The 19,386-nt window shown below is 57.4% G+C and overlaps 1 protein-coding gene across 1 annotated transcript in view; it reads right to left on the reverse strand.

The window, feature by feature from the left end:
- Window positions 1–19,386, reverse strand: part of NCKAP1L (NCK associated protein 1 like) — a 90,600-nt gene that overhangs the window by 49,405 nt on the left and 21,809 nt on the right. The window contains 11 exon segments of the mRNA XM_065419328.1: window positions 219–351; window positions 1,497–1,642; window positions 2,991–3,049; window positions 4,197–4,278; window positions 4,500–4,632; window positions 6,162–6,271; window positions 7,179–7,275; window positions 8,013–8,069; window positions 9,290–9,446; window positions 11,873–11,921; window positions 12,452–12,589. Coding sequence (XP_065275400.1) covers window positions 219–351; window positions 1,497–1,642; window positions 2,991–3,049; window positions 4,197–4,278; window positions 4,500–4,632; window positions 6,162–6,271; window positions 7,179–7,275; window positions 8,013–8,069; window positions 9,290–9,446; window positions 11,873–11,921; window positions 12,452–12,589 — 1,161 coding nt within the window.

Genomic DNA, 19,386 nt, shown 5'->3' on the forward strand with positions numbered 1-19,386 from the left:
CCCACATGGATCATCATGCACGCCCCCGGCCCTCCCACAGGGGGTTCTCTTCCCCTTTATATTGCCACCCGTGTTCCCATGCCCCCCCCAATCCCCATGCATGCCCCCCCACCTCCCCCATGCATCACCATGCATGCCCCCAGGCTCTTCCCAGGCGGTGCCCCTCCTCATGCATTACCTCCCCACCCCCCCACCCCCCCAGCTACAGTGGCACGCACCTCCTCTGGACACATGGAGTGGGTGCAGTGGGCAAAGTGGCTGCAGACGAGCGGGAAGGCGATGGTGAAGCGCAGCATGGCCGGCTCCTCCATGGTCAGAGCAAACAGCTTCTCAAAGGGGCGGACGTAGAAACTGTTGGGGTAGAAGGACACATCAGCGCAGGTGGGGCAGGGAGAGTCTGTGTGCACACATGTCTCTCCATGTAGGTGTGTGTGTATGTGTGTGATTCCGTGTACATGTGATTCTGTGTTTGTGTATGTATGCGCGAGTCCATGTACATGTGATTCCATGTTTGTGTGCGTGTACATGTGCTCTTCCATGTAGGTGTTTGCATGTGATTCTGTGTGTGTGAGATTCTGTATTTGTGTGTATGTCTGTGATTCCATGTGCGTGTGATTCCATGTTTGTGTGCGCATGCATCTGCCTTTCCATGTAGGTGTGTTCCATGATTCTGTGTTTGTATGTCTCTGTGTGTGTGATTCCGTGTTTGTGTGTATGTGTGTGATTCCATGTGCGTGTGATTCCATGTTTGTGTGTGTGTGTGATTCCGTGTACATGTGATTCTATGTTTATATATGTATGCATGTGCATGTGATTCCGTGTTTGTGTGAGTGTGCACATGCTTTTCCATGTAGGTATGTGCGTATGATTCTGTGTTTGTATGTCTGTGTGTGTGTATGATTCCGTGTTTGTGTGTATGTGTGTGATTCCATGTGTGTGAGATTCCGTGTTTGTGTGTGTGTGATTCTGTGTTTGTGTGTATGTGTGATTCCATGTGTGTGAGATTCCGTGTTTGTGTGTGTGATTCTATGTTTGTGTGTGTGTGTGATTCTGTGTTTGTGTGTGTGTGCATGTGATTCCATGTGAGCAGCATCACCCCAGCCCCTTCATGTCCCGCTCAGAGGCCTGGATCCCACTGGCTGCTGTGCCCTCTGCAGCTGCCACCTCAGTCCCTCATACCCTGGATCAGAGCCAGGTTCTGGGGGGCGTGGGTCTGAATGGGCCGACCACAGGGCCAGAAGCCAGGCCTTAGCAACGCTGTTGGTCTAGCTGCACCAACTCTCCCCACCCGCCACCTGACTGTCCAGTGCCCCCAGAGCGACCCCTGCCCAGAAAAGTCAGCAAACAGGCCTCACACCACGGTTCCGAGGGCAGCAGATCCTCTCCCGCACCACATGGTGCGACGGGGAAACTGAGGCACTGATGGGGTTGAGGCAGGCCCAGCACCAGCCCCAGGCAGTGCTGGCCTGCCTGCGCCGGGCGCTGCGCATACACACCACAAGGCCGACAGGTCCGAAGTCTCCACTACCAACTCCTCCAGTGAGTCCAGCATCTTGGAGTGGAACATGATGAGGTTCATCACACGGCCCACATCCGGGCTCTCGCGCAGCTGCATGGGGGCCTTGGCCACACTGGTGTAAGCCTAGGGGAGGCAGAGAAGAGGGTGAGAAAGAGCCCAGCCCCAGGGCTTGGGGCAACCACATCACCCCTCCTCCACCATCAGCCCTGCGGCTCCCCCAGTCAAGCAGAGCGACTCTGTTAGCTGCAAGGGCAGGGTGCTGTGCGCTTGGTGCTGCCGGCTCCGGGGTCAAGCCCCGCCAGGAGTGGTTCCACCAGCTCCCACTCCCAGCTGTCTTCCCCATGGGCCTGTGGCTGGGTAGGGGCTGCTCCCAGGGCAGGGGAGCCCAGAGCCAGGCCATGGCCCTAGTTAATGAACAGAAATGGAGCAGAGCTGATGTGGATGTGGCGGGGGGTAGGGTTGCCAACTGTCTAGTCGCACAAACCCAAACGCTTTTGCCCCATCCCCTGCCCCACCCCTTCTCCGAGGCCTGTCCCCATTCACTCCAGCCGCGCCCCCCTCCCCCCCATCGCTCGCTCTCCCTCACCCTCACTCACTTTCACCGGGCTGAGGCAGGGGGTTGGGGTGCGGGAGTGGGTGTGGGCTTTGGGCTGGAGGGTGGGGCCGAGGGTTCAGAGTGTGGGAGGGGGCTTCGTGCTGAGCCTGGGGCAGGGTTTGGGATGCAGGAGGGGGTGTGGGCTCTTGGAGGGAGTTTGGGTGTGGGAGGGGGCTGGGGTAGGGGGTTAGGGTGCAGGAGAGGGTGCGGGGTACAGGCTCCGGCCGGGCAGCACTTACCTTGTGTGGCTCCTGGAAGTGGTGGCATGTCCGGCAGCAGCTCCTAGGCTCAGGGGCAGCCAGGTGGCTCTGTGCGCTGCCACTGCCTGCAGACACCAACCCTACAGCTCCCATTGTTCCCTGTTCCCAGCCAATGGGAGCTGCAGAGTTGCTGCTCAGGGCGGGGGCAGCGCGCAGAGACCCCCTGGCCCCGCCTCCGCCTAGGGGACACAGGGACATGCCAGCCGCTTCCAGGAGCAGCACGGAGCCAGGGTAGGTAAGGAGCCTGCCTTAGCCCCACTGCGCAGCCGACCGGACTTTAGCGGCCTAAAATCTCCCGGATTGGTTCAGTTGCCTCCCGGAGATGGAGCCCGATTCCGGGAGACTCTCAGCCAAACCGGGAGGGCTGGGTTGGGTGCGGGAGGTCAGGGGTTGCCGGTTGCAGTCTGTCAGGGGGCTGAGCAGGGGAGGGGAGGGGTTGCTGCTGCAGGCTTGGCAGGGATCTGGCCAGGGGAGGGGTTGTTGGTGCAGGCCTGGCAGTGGGCTGGGCAGGGGAAGTATTGCTGGTGTGTGCCTGGCAGGGGGCTGGGTGGGGTGTGTGCGCCCTGGCAGATGCCCAGCCCTTAATGGGGATGCAAACATCTGGCGGGGGAATTACCTGCAGCCGGAACCAGTCCAGGCGAAGCCCCGAGAAGTCGAACTTCTCCTTTTTGTCCACTGCAGGAAAGAGAAGCAGCTTTAGAGAGGTGGCAGTGGCCCCATGGGCGGGGGGGGCTCTCCCCTCTGTGCTAGGGTTGCCAACCCTCCAGGATGTGCCTGTAGTCTCCAAGAATTAAAGATTAATCTTTAATTAAAGATTATGTCATGTGATGAAATCTCCAGGAATGCATCCAACCAAAATTGGCAACCCTACTTTCTGTGTTCCTGCCCCCCAGCGGCAGGGGCAGAGACAGGGCCTCGGAGGGGGTGGTGAACCCAGGCATCCGGGCTGCCCACTTTCCCACTCATTTGAATGATCCACTCAATGTGCAGCGCCAGTGGCAGTCAAAAAAGCTAACAGAATGTTGAGAATCATTAAGAAAGGGATAGATAATAAGACATAAAATATCATATTGTCTCTATATAAATCCATGGTACACCCACACCTTGAACACTGCATGCAGGTGTGGTCACCCCATCTCAAAAAAGATATATTGGAATTGGAAAGAGTACAGGAAAGGGCAACAAAAATGATTAGGGGTATGGAACAGCTTCCATATGAGGCGCGATTAATAAGACTGGGACTTTTCAGCTTGGAAAAGAGATGACTAAGGGGGGATACGATAGAGGTCTATAAAATCATGACCGCTGTGGAGAAAGTAAATAAGGAAGTGTTATTTACTCCATCTCATAACACAAGAACTAGGGGTCACCAAATGAAATTAATAGGCAGAAATTTAAAACAAACAAAAGGAAGTATTTCTTCACACAACGCACGGTCAACCTGTGGAACTCCTTGCCAGAGGATGTTGTGAAGGCCAAGACTATAACAGGGTTAAAAAAAGAACTAGATAAGTTCATGGAGGACAGGTCCATCAATGGCTATTAGACAGGATGGACAGGGACGGTGTCCCTAGCCTCTGTATGTCAGAACCTGGGAATGGGTGACAGGGGATGGATCACTTGGTGATTACCTGTTCTGTACATTCCCTCTAGAGCACCTGGCATTGGCCACTGTCGGAAGCCAGGATACTGGGCTCCATGGACCTTTGGTCTGACCCAGTATGGCCATTCTTATGTTCTGGGCTGGAGCTGTGGCCTGCACACCCCATGGAGGGACCTGCTGCTCCGGGCACAGCAGGGAGCCGTGGGGGCACCTGCGTACCTTGTTTCAGGGTGAGAGACGACAGGGTGCTGACGAAGGACGACATGATGATGGACTCCTCCTCGGGGCAGACGGTCAGATTCTGAAAGAGACGGGCACAGCTTAGTGGGGCTTCTCGCAGGCAGCTGGGCAGGCGCATTCTGGGGTGCGGAGAGCCCATGGCGATGGCAGTGTTCCTGCCCAGAGATGGGGCTGGCTAGTGCAGGGCTCCTACACCCCAGGGAATTTTCCCCTCCCAGGGTTGCGTGTCTCACTGTCAGGGTCCTGGCTGCAGCTCAGAGCCCTTCCCCCCGGGTACCGTACCTGGATGATATCGCTGAGCAGCAGGGCATCGAAGCGAGCCAGGTACTGGACGTGGTAGCGCTGGATCACTGGGCCATGCCTGTGCACCAGGGTACGCAGCTGCTCCATGAGGAAGAGCAGCTCGGCGATGTGACTGCAGGGGTGACACGGGGCTGGGTCAGGCTCCTCTGAGGGAGACAGTGCTGCACCCGGGCTCCTGCTGCCAAGAGTCACTGGGGAACCAATCCCACAACCCTCCCCCCATATCGCCGCGCCTGGGGGTGGGCAGGGCTGGATCCGAATCTGACAGCTCCAGCTGGAAACAGGGTACCCAGGGCAGCCCCGTGCCCAGCATGGTGCCACGGGACTCCTGCCACGCCCCCACACAAGTGTCCAGGCAAGTGCTGACCAACCCACCAGCCAAGCGCACGTCACCTTCCCCTCTAGATTCCACACCCAGAAGGGACCCCTCTGACCACTGAGTCTGAGCTCCTGCATAGCGCAGGCCACAGGACTTCCCCGAGTTCATTCCTGTTCGAACTCGAGTAGACCTTTTCGAAATTGCCAGTGGTGGAGAACCCCCCGCGCCCCTGGGTAACCTGCTCCAAAGATTTCATTATTTCTAGCCTGAATGTTTCTAGCTTCAGCTACCGGCTGCTGGAGCACGTCAGACGTTTGTCTGCTAGACTGAGGAGCCTCCATGCACCATTTTCAGTTTCCCCAGCTGCAGGTACTAGGGACCGTGATCTAGTCGCCCTTTGACCTGCTCTTTGTGAAGATAATCCGCGGAGCTCCTGCAGTGTTTCGCTAGAGTATTTTCCAATGCTACAGGGAGTTGCTTTAGCTCTCCTGGCAGCCGTCTGGCCTGCGGTGCTGGGGCTGCCAACTCCCCAACCCCCAGGGTAGGATCCACAGCGTCTCCCCTTCCCCGCAGGGGTCATTTCCCATCTTCCCTCGCTCGCTCTTGGCCCGTGTCCCGTCAGGCCGCGCCAGGCAGAGCGGGTGCCGCTTGGGCCTTGCAGCAGCCGCGCCCCCTTTGTACACCTGTGCTGGGGTATGGGACACGCGCTGCCGGCTGAATTGGGCACAGGATTGTCACCAGAGCCACAAATTGCTGCCATGTCACTTGGTTCCATTTCCTACCCCCAAACCAACGCCCCCACGCTGCCGGGCCCTGAGCGGAGACCCTGACCTTCTCTTCTGCCCAGGGGGCCCATGGGTTCAGTGCACCCCACTCAGCATGGGGCCCACACGGCCTCCCATGTTTCACAGCAAACAGTGTCTGTCTCCCCCTCCAAGAGCCAGCCCCCCCCAGTGCCTACCCCCCAAGAGCCAGACACACACCCCCACTGCCTCCCCTCCCCAGAGCCAGACCTGCCCAGTGCCTGTCCCCCCCAGCAGAGCCAGGCGCCCTCAGGATCCCCCAGCCCCAATAGCCAGACTCACCCAGGGACTGTCCTGCCCCCAACAGTCAGATCCACCAGGGCCTGTCACCCCCAGAACCAGACCCACCCAGGGTCTGGCCCGCCCCCAAGATCCAGACCACCCCAAAGCCTGTCCCCACCCCCACCCCACCCCCGACAACCAGACCTCACCTTGGACCACCACCCCTTGCCCAGGACACCCCAGACCCCATCCCCCCAGTGCCCACCCCGCCTCCTGCAAGCCTGGCCCTGCCCTGACCTGTCGACGTAGTCCTCAGGGGTCTTGGTCTTGGTGACATGCTCAGCATGACGCACCAGCCAGTTCACCTCGTCACGGCACAAGGAGAGCGCCATGAAGACGCAGAGAGCCTGGCAGGGCAGAGATCAGTGAGGTCAGCTCCAGACAGGGACGGCTCTGGCCTGGCTGCATGCCGGGCACCTGGGGCTCACAGGCACCACCACAAACCAGACAGCAAATGGGGGAGGGGCCATCAGAGCCAAATAACCGCTCCCCACGGGCAGCCAGGGGGCAAGGGGTCGTTCAGGGCTACCTGGGATGGGGGGAATCACTTCACAGGGACAACGGAGAGGAAACAAACCTCACAGCATGGCCCCGCAACACAGGCAGGCCCACACGTACCCTGGCGGGTAGATTACGTCTGTGTCTGACCATTTCCTCCCTATGACACTGCAGAGGGACGAGGAGGGATCTGTCGAGAGCTAAGAACTAGCTGATTGTCCTGGTACTGTCAGACCTTGGTACGGGAAATGATGTCCGAGCTGTGGGACGTGTGGGCTATTAGGCTCTGAACCCGTGAGGGAGGAAACCTATCACAGGGCCGGAGACAGCCCGGGGCTGAGCCCGCTGCCTCGCTGTAAAGGGAAGATGCACCCTTGAGCCTACCCAAGACAAAGGAACCCCAGGGGAGGTCTTGGCCGAGGGCCTGGGGCTCAGACACGACTGGGACTGAACAAGAGATGAGAGGGAGCACGCTGTGTGCTCTGTCCCCATCACAAGCGGGAGACTCGCCAGCCATCTGGAACGGCTGGAGCTGGAGGAGCACTGCAAGGTCAAACCATTGGGTGAGACCCCTTGTCCACCCGGTCCTGGGACTGCAGGGCAGAGACCGGAGCACTCCCTGTCAGTGTGACAGGCAGGATGTGGGGCAGAGGGACACTGGACATAAAAACACATGGCACCACAGTGACCATACATGTTCACACGCATGCACACAGACACACTCACTCCCCTTCCAGCCCTTCCCCGCCCCCTCACCTTGGGGCCCAGCAGCCCGGGCTGGTCGCTCAGCAGCGCCTCCAGCTCCCGCACTGCGTTGCGTAGGAAAGCCCGCCGGTTCCGGTGCAACTGGCCACTGTGCAAGGGGGAGCAGGTGATTGAGCTGGACACTGCACTGCCCACCCCCACCCCAGTCCCATGCCCACCCCACAGCCCGGCCCAGCACCAGGGAGTCTAAGGCTGCTCACTCCACTGTGGATGCAGCTACAGGAGGGCCATGCAGGGGGGTTGCATGGGGCAGCCGCATCAGGGGAGTAATGAGGGGCAAATATCTCACATCCCTGAAACCAGTGTGGGGCTGGGATAGCAAGGGCCATGGGTCGGGATTGAGGAGCACTGGCAGAGCAGGGGGGGAGCCCAGGGCTGGGATAGCAGGGGCTGTGGGTCGGGACTGGGGGCAGTGGTAGGGCAGTGGTGGGGGGAGCCCAGGGCTGGGATAGCAGGGGCTGTGGGTCGGGACTGGGGGCAGTGGTAGGGCAGTGGTGGGGGGAGCCCAGGGCTGGGATAGCAGGGGCCGCGGGTCGGGACTGGGGGCACTGGTAGGGCAGTGGGGGAGGAGCCCAGGGATGCGGTAGCAGGGGCTGCGGGGTGGGACTCAGGGCACTGGTAGGGCGGTGGGGCAGGACTGGAGCAGCACAAGGTGCCGCGTGTTACCAGAGGCGTGTTGGAAGCCTGCCCTGCCCACACTGCAATGGGCACTGGCCAGTGCCAAGGGGACCTCCCCACCACGGGCACTAAACCCCGTCCCCGTGGATGACCCAGGACCCAGGTGCGGTTGGGGATGGGAGGGCTCGAGGCCCAGGCAGCCTGTACCTGTGCGCCACAGCATGCTCCTTGCACTCCTTGATATCAGCCACCCTCTTCCCATACCTGCGGAGGGGACGAGAGTGAGTGCTGATCACCAGGGCAGCCCCCAGCCAGCCCCAAGCTCCGGCACAGCCCTAGCACAGCCCCCAGTGCAGCCCCCTGAAGCAGAGCCCTGGCACAGCTCCCAGCGCAGCTCAGCCCCCTCCCGTCCCCGACCCACTGGACTCCAGCACAGACTTCGCTGCATGTGACAAAGTGGGAATTTTCTGTGATATTTTTATGACACCTGCACATGCCTCAGTTTCCCCCAGACTGTGCATTGCTACCCTGTGAGGGGGACAAGGGTTAAGTTTGCATTCGGGCTGGCTAAGGGATGGGGCGGGGAGGGAGGCTCGCCTGGCTAGCTGACCCTGAATGGGTCACTAAAAGTCTAGCTGAGGCTGACCCATCTCAATGGAAAACCCAGTCACCAGGACAGTGACACCTCGTGCCCAGCGCCCAGTGGGAGGACCAGCCCCCCCGGAGAGCAGGCCTGGGTGGGGGTAGGTGGGTGCCTGAGTGTTGGCTGCTGGAAGGAACCCCCAGCCCCTGGGAGCTGAGGAAGGGAGGAAGTCAGAGAGGGAGACACAAGGCCTGAAAAAGGGGCTCCCGGGGGCCCCGGCCTGGCCAGGTCGGCCTGTGCTTTCCCCTTCAGGTCGCTCTGCTGAGGACTCCAGTGCTGGGCTCCAGGGGACACAGCTGGGCTGGGGGAAGCGGGGGAGGGGTGTCCGGCCCTGAGGAGGGGACCCGGCGGCACCAGGAGCCTGGCTCAGGGAGTTGCTGAGCAGAGCTCCCGGGTGGGGCAGGAGGGCTGGAGCCCCGAGGGTCAGTCTCAGGAGGCTGTGAGGCCCCATGGCTGCCCTGAAGGAAGTGAGACCCCCTGGGAGTCCAGCACATTAAAGGGGTCCCTCCAAGGGCCTGTCCCAAAGCTGGGGTGTGGCACCGATCCTGGGATCCGGGACACTGTACTAGTCACTTTGGGCCCTCCCTGCCCTTCCCCTGGGTCTGGTGGGGATCCCCCTCCAACCTCCACCAGCCACCCACTCCCACCAGCTGCCCCCGCCCTCTGCGTCCCTGCCGCTGCCCTGCCCTCAGCAGCTATCCTCCGCCTTCCTGCCAGACGCCCCCCTGCCACCTGCCTTCCACCCCCCACCTGCCTTGCCCCAGCAGCCACCCTCCATGCCCATGCCAGCCCCCACCCATGTCAGCACCCCCCACCTGCTGCCCCCCCAGCGCCCCGTTACCCTTTCAGACTGCCGAAGAACTCCTCGGTGACCTTGTGGATCTGCAGGGCGTCGTCGCGGATGAGGCTGATGTAGAGCGAGCCCTGCAGGCCCAGCTTCCACAGCTCCAGGCACTGCGGGTTCGCGCTCAGGCAGCCGTGGCACAGGAGGAAGCCAACTGCAGGGAGGGGCAGAGGGGAGGGGTCAGGGGCACAGCAGGGAGGTGAGGAACACAGGGGGTGGGGCAGCAGGGGGCAAGGGGCACAGGGGCATGGCAGGGATGCAGAATGTGGCAGGTCAGGGGAAGAGGTGGCAGGAGCGAGGGGCACAGGGGCTGGGGCAGCAGGAGCGAGGGGCAGAGGGGCTGAAGGGGGTGAGGGGCCCCGGGGTGGGGCATGGCAGGGATACAGTAGGTGGCAGGGCACCAGGAGCAGGCAGCAGGGATGAGGGGCACAGGGGCTGGGGCTACAGGGGGCGAGGGGCCCCGGGATAGGGCATGGCAGGGATACAGTAGGTGGCAGGGGGCACAGGGAGGAGGCGGCAGAGGTGAGGGGCACAGGGGGTGGGGCAGCAGGGGGCAGGGGCACAGGGGGTGGGGTGGCAGGTGCATGGCAGGGCACACGGAGGAAGCAGCAGGGATGAGGGGCACTGAGGGTGGGGCGGCAGGGGACGAGGGGCCCCGGGGTGGGGCATGGCATGGATATAGTAGGTGGCAGGGCATGGGGAGGAGGTGGCAGGGGTGAAGGTCACAAGGGTACAGAAGGAGGGGAAGGGGCGCAGCGAGGGGAATGTCAGGGGTGCAAGGGGCACAGAGGAGCTGCCAACCTCAACTCTCCATCCTGCCCCCTCCCATCACCAGGGGGCGAGCAGGCACTGCCAGGCATCCAGAAGTCAGCAGACGCGGGTACTGCTGGGCCAAACGGGGCAGCAATCCCCAGCACTGAGGCCCCAGATTGGGGCTGCTAGTGTGAGGTAATGACCAGGGCTGGGCAGGGCTCCGGGGCCAGGCTCCTGGCTGGGCTGGGCTCCCAGGCTGGGTTCCTGGGCGGGCTGGGCTCTCTCTGGTCTCTGGTGCTTGTGACTTTCAGAGAGGTGGGACCTGCCTGATCCCCCAGGACCAGGCAGGTGATGTGATGAGTGTTAACCCTTCCCTGCCAACTGCCTGCCCACCACACTGGGGGCCTTGTACTGTGAAGGGGGCAGAAAGCACCAGCCTGTGAGTCACTGGGCAGGGCATGAGCACTGGGAGAGAGAGAGACCCCTAGACAGATGGGGGGGGCATTAATATCAGTGGAGACTTTCCCTTGGATTCTACTGGTTGGTGGGTGGGTGGATGGATGGATGGATAGATAGGGATGCGTGGGTGGAGAGGTGGGTGCTCATGGGGAACGGGAGGGATGGGTACATATGGGGATGGGGAGGGGTGGGTACGTATGGGTGCATATGGGGAGGGGGAGGGGTGGGTGTGTATGGGAATGGGTGGGTGCAGGGGTGGGTGTGTATGGGGAGGGGTGGGTGCGGATGGGGAGGGATGGGTGCGGATGGGGATGGCTGTGTGGGTGGGTGCGTATAGACTCATAGACTCATAGACTTTAAGGTCAGAAGGGACCAATATGGTCATCTAGTCTGACCTCCCGCATGATGCAGGCCACAAAAGCTGACCCACCCACAACAGAATCCTCCAGCCTGTGACCCCTGCTCTATGCTGCGGAGGAAGGCGAAAAACCTCCAGGGCCTCTGCCAATCTACCTTGGAGGAAAATTCCTTCCCGACCCCAAATATGGCGATCAGTAGAACCCCGAGCATATAGGCAAGATTCTACAGCCGGACCCTCATTTTACCCGCGATGGCACGTTAATGCCTAATTGACTAAAATCACGTTATCCCATCAAACCATTCCCTCCATAAATTTATCAAGCCTAATCTTGAAGCCAGAGAGGTCTGGTCATGGGGATGGGGAGGGGTGGGTGTGTATGGGGATGGGTGGGTGCATATGGGGATTGGTAGGGATGGGTGAGTATGGGGATAGGGAGGGGTGGGTGTGTATGGGGTGGGTAGGTGGAGGGATGGGTGAGGATGGGGATGGGGAGGGGTGAGTGTGTATGGGGTGGGTGGGTGGAGGGATGGGTGCGTATGGGGATGGCTGTGTGGGTGGGTGCGTATGGGGATGGGGAGGGGTGGGTGTGTATGGGGATGGGTGGGTGCATATGGGGATTGGTAGGGATGGGAGTGTATGGGGATAGGTGGGTGTGTATGGGGATAGGGAGGGGTGGGTGTGTATGGGGTGGGTAGGTGGAGGGATGGGTGAGGATGGGGATGGGTGAGGATGGGGATGGCTGTGTGGGTGGGTGCGTATGGGGATGGGGAGAGGTGGGTGTGTATGGGGATGGGTGGGTGCATATGGGGATTGGTAGGGATGGGTGAGTATGGGGATAGGTGGGTGTGTATGGGGATAGGGAGGGGTGGGTGTGTATGGGGTGGGTAGGTGGAGGGATGGGTGAGGATGGGGATGGGGAGGGGTGGGTGCATATGGGGAGGGGTGGATGCCAGGTGGGGGATGGGCCCCCCCAGAGGGCCCTTCCTGCCAGGTGCAGCGTGACTCACTCAGTATCCAGCGCTCGATCACCTCCAGTGACAGGTACTCGCAGGCCATCTGGGGAGAGAGGGGCCATTCCTCAGTATTGCTCTCCATGGCCCTTCCCAGCCACTCCCCACCGGGAACGGGCACTGGGGCAGAGCTGCTGTCCTGGCTCTCGACCCTCACAGCCGCCTCGGCCCTGTGAGCTGGCCCAGCCCCTGCCCTCCCATCCCCAGCCCCCATGGCCCAGCACTTGGGATCACCGGGTCCTACCTGAATGGCTGCCCGTCCGGATCTTGGCATGAGCCCGGCTGTAGCAAGCAGGACCTGGTGGCTCCCAGCCCCGTCGTCACGGGCACCAAGAGGCACCCTGGCATGGCGGCCTGCCCCCGGCTCCCCACGGACAGGGATCGGCCATGCATGCTGGAAGTCCCTACGCTGCTGGACAAGGGGTTGGGGTCTGCCCCAGCCCCCTGGGATCCCCTCAGCTGGGCGAGCCGGCTGCAGGCAGAGCCATCGTATGGTGTCCTGCGGGCAACACCCCCCTGAGCTCTGCGCTCAGGGCCCCTCCCGACGGCCCCCAGGCCCCAGAAGGCCAGACTCACGACGTCCGAGCTGGCCGGGCTCAGCATGGTGGCCGCGTTGCTGATCAGGCTCAGGAGCTGGTCGCTGCGCCACTGCTCGGCCGACTGGTTCCTCCGGGCAAAGAGGAAATGGAGAGACAGGAGGGCGCTGATCACGGCCTGGAGGGGGGCAGGGAGCAGTTAGCAGGGGCAGCAGCAGCAATACAACAGCTACAGCTACAACTACACAGCCTTATAGCAGGAAGGCCGGGAGCCAGGAATGGACCCGTAACCATGTGCTGCTCTCAGGTGAGGATAGCACCATAGGGGGCCTGGGGCCAGGCATAAAGCATTATGTGGAGCTAGGTTTGGGGTTGGATGCGGGGCCAGGCCTGCTGAGGCAGGTTCAGATCTCAGCTGCCCCTGGCTGCGAATCTGGAGCGAGCCGGGAGCTGTCCATACCACACCTCCAGTTTCGCACACATTGCCCCACAAGCAGCGTCCGGCCCCTCACACGCACCATCAGTGTAAGCACACATGCACACCAGGCCAGGCTGGCACAACTGCATGCCGGCTGTGCCTTATTGAATTCCAGGTGGCGGGTGGGCACAAGCCCGTCCGGATCTAAAGGTCCTGTAACTCCCATATTCCTCATTTTCATATAATCGTATAAAGCACACCTTGTAAGGTATCAGGGGAAAGGTTAGGATCTGCTGAAAGTCATTTCTCTATCCATATACGTGTATCATTAATGCATATGAAGTTATGAGAATTGTGTTGTATGGTGGTCACTAAAACATGCTGTAAGTTAGGGAATCAACCAGACAGTAGCTCCCCAGAAGCAACAGCAAGGAAAGTAACCAATGCCTGGGCGGGGTGTCAATCAACCACCATTGTCCAGCAAGGGAGCTACAATGCAATGATTCACCTGCACGAGGCCACACCAGGGGAATTGCTCAACCTTGCCTGGAGACTCAGCAATGCCCCCAGACATGCCTGGACTTGTGCTCCCCGAGCACATGGACTGAGGGTATAAAACAGACAGAGTGGACAGATAGAGTAGACAGAGGGTATAAAACAGACATACTGGGCCTTTCTCCTTCACCCACCTACGCTGCAAGCATCAAGGACACTCTGCAGACTCCAACTGAGGGGACTGGCCCAGATTTCAAGGGGGAAATCTGTATACTATGGACAGGGCTGGCTCTAGGTTTTTTGCCACCCCAAGCAAAAAAATGTTTGGCTGCCCCCAACCCCAGCCCTGGTCTACCCCCCGCAGCCCTCTGCCGCCCCAGCCCTGGGCTCTCCCCCCCGCCACCTGCCCCAGCCCTGGGCTCTCCCCCCCCCCACCCACACCCCCTGCCACCCCAGCCCTGGGCTCTCCCCCCCCAACCCGCACCCCCTGCCACCCCAGCCCTGGGCTCTCCCCCCTCCACGCGCACCCCCTGCCGCCCCAGCCCTGGGCTCTCCCCTGCCAACTGCACCCTTCTTCCTCACATTCAGCAGGAATTTTAGATGTGCACAGAACACAGACAGGATTGGTTCCCATATGGTTACAGAACTCAGTAAAGTGGAACAATTTTCAGCTTGTGTGATTGGAGGATATCTGGATGCATATTATAAGACTGTCCTCCATAAATGAAACAGAGGGTCCTGTGGCACCTTTAAGACTAACAGAAATGAGGAAAAGTTGAGGTGCCTTTATTATTCTTTTGTTCCATTCTTTCTTTCTATGGGGAATTTGCCAATGCAATATCACTGTCTTCCTTTTAAACAAATAAAACTAAAAAAAAAAAAGAAAAAAAAAGGCAATAGCTGTTGAAAATAGCAATTCCAGTCCTAAGAACCACTGGGAAGCATTTCTTGCTCAATTTTATCCTACTTTTTCTACAGCAAGTTACAGTGGATCAGTATATTTCATTTGGGAGAAATGAAGTAACAGCTGCCCAAATTGAGCTTGAGCACTCCTGAATTTTGAGGTGTTCAAATCTGGAAGGCAGGTGCTAGATTCCCTTTCTGAATATTAGCTATATCTGGAAAGGAAAAGTCAATTTCTGCTTCCATGGCTCAGAAGTGGAAATCCTCCTACGTGCCTGGTACTGTATCTAAAGCTGCCCAGGTCCAGAGCCTCCCCTCCCTTACTTTTCATTTTAAATTCTAGTGGGATCCACATACCTCCCTTGCTAGGCTTCAGATAGAGAGGGGCACTGTCCATTTAGTCCACCCAATTCTTTCTTTGTGGGCTGCAAGGTGAGGTCACACCAGTATCCCTAATCCAGGCTGGGGATGTCTTCTGAAGGGGATCTCTGGGGCAAAGCCTTCTACTCCTTGGGCACACTTGTTCCCCGTTCACAGTGCCACCCCGTTCTAGCAGTAAGCTCTCCATTCACAGCAAGCTGCAGTATGGCTCAAATACCTCACTCCCTCCCCCTCCCTTTCCTGTTGATCACTGCCAAGGGAATGCTGGGAAATGTAGTTCTTTCCCTGCTCCAGGGCTGGCTCTATAGGCAGGGAGCTAACCAAGGAACTACAGCTCTCAGGGCCCCCTGTTGGTTCTCAGCTCCCATGCTGGCTCCCTGCCGGCTGCTGCCCCTGCAAATGGGCTGCCCCAAGTACTGCTTGCTTTGCTGGTGCCTAGAGCCGCCCCTGACTATGGACTGCAATATCCAGTGAGGTGAGAAAAACTGCTTAAGCTAGATGTTGCCCAGTCTAATAGGGTTGAGAGTTTAGACTGCGTGTTTACATTTTCTTTTCTTTTGGTGACTAACTCTGACTTTTTGCCTATCACTCAATATCACTCAAAAGCTACCTTTTACAGTCAATAAATATGTTTAATTGTTTATCTTTACCAGTGAGTTTGTATGAAGCGTGGGGCAAATCTGCTCAAGTTTTGACAAAGGCTGGTGTATGTCCACTTTCCATTGATGAAGTGGTGAACCAATTAATAAATCTGCACTGCCCATCTTGAGCAGTGCAAGACGGTATATTCAATCATAGAATTATTCAATCATAGAATGTCAGGGTTGGAAGGGACCTCAGGAGGTCATCTAGTCCAACCCCCTGCTCAAAGCAGGACCAATCCCCAGACAGATTTTTGCCCCAGATCCCTAAATGGCCCCCTCAAGGATTGAACTCAACTCTGGGTTTAGCAGGCCAATGCTCAAACCACTGAGCTATCCCTCCCCCCCCCCAAAAAAAAATTCAGGCCCCCCCACTACTTAACAAAGCACTCAGTGATTTCAGCTCTTTAGTGAATGCAGCTTGTAGTAGGGGGAGCCCCAGTGCTAGTGCACCATTGGCCCAAGGTGAATTCAGCTCAGCAGCCTGTAACTAGACTCTTAATAGAATCAAGATTAGCTCTGATATTCCACAGTGGAGAGAGGAGGAGGTGCAATTGGTGTTTCAGGCCCTCAAAAGGGGCCCATGCCATCAGGTACAAATACCTGTCCCCAGCCTCTCTCCTGGGGTACAGTGCTGGGAGCTGTGGGGATTTGGCTCTGGTGCCTTTCTCTGTGTAATTCGTGAGTGGCTCTGGGAGCACCCATGCAATCTAGCTGGGTGTGGGGCTCCACATGCTGTTGTGCTGAGTGATACCAGCACCTGGAGGGGTTTGCTGTTGGTCACTAACAAGGCATTGTGAGAGACAGCCCAGGCTGGAGAGAGTTAAGGGGGCACCATGGTCCCACGGTCCCAGGCTGCACCCCGGGGATTCCATCACAGTGGCGCAGCGAGCAGGGTGAAATGCACAGCTTGTTGTACTGAGCAAGATTTGCACTTCATACACTGGTGTAAAGATTTTAAGTGAAGGCTTTAAGTGTGGTGGCTAAGGAGCGTCAGGAGGAGGCTACCGGTTTGTTATTTTCTGTTTGCTTATTTTGGGCGAGGGAAGTAGGGACAGAAAATCAGGAAAATGAGTGAAAGCAGTGAAACGATTGCAAAGGTGGAGCTTTTGAAGCTGCAGGTTGCAGAAAAGGAGAGGGAGCACCAGAGACTACTGGACCTGAAAGAACTGGAGGTAAAGGAGAAGTGGGAAGAAAGGGAGAAAGAGAGTAGGAAGAAAGGGAAAGAGAGCGGGAAGAAAGAGAGAGAGAGCGAAAACACCAACTGAACCTGCTAGAGAAGCAGAACCAGAACCCACCAGCCCCAGCAATTCCCATCACTCCAAAAATCCCCAATTGGGACCATTTATGTCCTGAATACAATGAGGAAGACAATACTGCTGAATATCTGAGCACTATGGAAAGGCTGTGTGCAGTGCATGAGATCCCTGATGCCAAGAGAGTTCCTACCCTGATTGCAAAATTAACTGGTAAAGCTCTAAATGTATTCAATGAAATGCCTATTGAGGATGCTTTAGACTATTGTAAATTTAAAAACACACCTCTGAAACATATAGAGTTAAATTTAGGAATGTTAAGAGGGATATTGGTATGAGTAATGGGGAATATGAGAACAAAATGAAAGATTTGATGGGGAAAGTGGGTGAGGGGCAAAGGTGTTACAAGCTTTGAGGGAAAGTTGGATCTGGTTGCTCAAGAGCATTTCCTAGGCTGATGTAAAGCAGTGTCTATGGGACAAAGATGTAAAGTCTGTGAATGAGATGACGTCTCTTGCTGATGCCTTTGAACGGACCCAGGTGTCTATTGAAAACAAACCACTGAAAGAGGGTGTTTAAAGCTGGTGGGAAGGGAAGATCCCATTTTATCCCTAGCAAGAGGGAGGGTGGCTGGGAGGCCAAGTACTCACCTCCCCCAAACCATTCCTCTAACCCTTGTCCCAAACATCCTGTAAAAGCAGAACAGCCCAAAAGATGCTATCAATACAAGTCCAATGAGCATCTGAGAAATAAATGCCCTGTGCTAGGAGGAAGGAGGCAACTAATAGCTCATGTTAGTTCTGCTGTCCTCAACAGAGAAACCCCCCAAGCAATTGGAACCTATCATATTGGTTTTGTGAGGTTAGCCTCTGCAGAACCAGAAATGGAGCATGTTAAGGTTATCGAAATTAATGGCAGGGAGTACTTGGGGCAGAGGGATACAGGGGCCCAGATCTCTCTGGTTAAGCAGAGTGTGGTCCCAAAGGCCAGTATGTTACCTGATGAAATGGCAGAGATTGTGGGGGTGGGCGAAAGCAGATTCCTCGTACCACTAGCTAAAATACATGTGGTGTGGGAAGATTTGGAAAGTGTTTTGACAGTGGGGGTAGTGAAACACCTCCTAGTCGACCTGCTTCTTGGTAATGATTTTTTCTGTGTTAAGGTTAAGGTATTTGCCTGCAGCAAGAAGGAATTTTATGCTGGGACCCCTGAGGGAAAGGGTAAGGTCTCGGGAACTGCTGAGAGAATGGGAGAGAGTCTCCTTGATTCCTCTGCAGCAGGGGGAAGCCACATGCTTCCAGGGGGGAGGGTGGTTGAGACCAACTCCTGCTCTGCAGCTGGAGGAAACACCACCTCAGGAAGGGATGGGGGTGTAATGCCTGCCATGAGAGAACTATCCAGGTTGTTAGCTGCCAGCAGGTCGCAGCTGAACCAGAGGCAAACCCGGCTCTAGGGAGCATAGAGAAATGTGTCCCAGAGGAGAGCCCAGAGAAGGGGCAGGGATCTCCGAAACTACTGAGGTGGGTGAGGATTCCGGTGGCTCTGTAACACAGGGAAGCAGGGTGCTTCCAAGTATGGGAGGGCCAGAGACTAGCTCCTTTCCAGCAGAAGACAACATCCCCTCAGGTGCAGGGGCAGGAGAGGTGTTGTCAGTGATTAAGGAAACTGTCCCAGTTGTTAGCTGGCAGAGTTTTGCAGCTGAACAAGGGAGGAGACCCCTTCCTAGGGAGCACAGAGAAATGTGTCTTGGGAGGGGGCCCAGAGGAGGAGACTGGGGAAGGAATAGTGGGAGTACAGGAATGTTTCCTCACTGGTCACTTGGGAGAGGATGCCCAGGACAGAATGGCTGAGTCAGTATCTGTGCACCCAGGCACTCAGCCTGTGACCCAGGTTTTGAGAAGGAACTGTGTAACTGACCTCCTGGAGGGGAGCAGTCACACAGCTGACTTCTCAGGGGCAGAGAAAGGGGTGGCAGAGCATACCCCAATCCAGGTCCCAGTTTTTCAGGATGCTATTTCTGATACGTGTTTGAAACGTAACTATCTCTTTAAACCAAGATGCAGCTCCAACGCCTGTGACAGCAGAGGAGTTGAGACCAGGAAATTGCCAGGTGGTAGTTTGTGAGAGTGCAAATGACCCCACTGACAGAGAAGGGGGTGTTTTCCGCCAGGCTGGTGAGAGACAGGGAGCAGTTATGGGAAAGCTGCTGGGAAAAGGTGCATCTGATCAAAGGGTAAACACACCTAGCCCAGAGAGCACAGATCACAGCCCTCTAGGGGGCAGAGAAGGATTCAGTGCTGGAAGGGGGAAACACTGGGTAACTCCAAAAAGGAAACTGAATTTTTTGCATAGTGTACAGTCCTGGGGTTGGGAGGTAGCCCCCCAAAGGGTCAGCCAGTGTGTAGGATCCACCTGGACCCTTATCTGCCCAGACTCTGAGATATCAAAATCCCAGAAACGTGATTAAATTAAGAGCCCACACAGAGGGGAACGCTGGAGGGAAAGAAAAGCCAGTGACTACATGGGAGAGAGTCAAAGGACACCCTGGGTAATGAACAAACTAATCTCAAACTACACTATCTGAACAGAGGGCGTGGTATCATAAAGATACTTGTAAACACCCATCTGTGATAACAAAAAATTGGTATTAATGTTAAGTTTTGGGATAAGAATTTTGTTTACTGACATTAAAGCTTATGGCACGGGTGGCCAACCTGTGGCTCCGGAGCCACATGCGGCTCTTCAGAAGTTAATATGCGGCTCCTTGTATAGGCACGGACTCTGGGGCTGGAGCTACAGGCGCCAACATTTCAATGTGCCGGGGGGTACTCACTGCTCAACCCCTGGCTCTGCCACAGGCCCTGCTCCCACTCCATCCCTT

This window comes from Emys orbicularis, chromosome 19 (assembly GCF_028017835.1).
Source record: "Emys orbicularis isolate rEmyOrb1 chromosome 19, rEmyOrb1.hap1, whole genome shotgun sequence".
Classification (NCBI taxonomy): Eukaryota; Metazoa; Chordata; order Testudines; family Emydidae; genus Emys; species Emys orbicularis.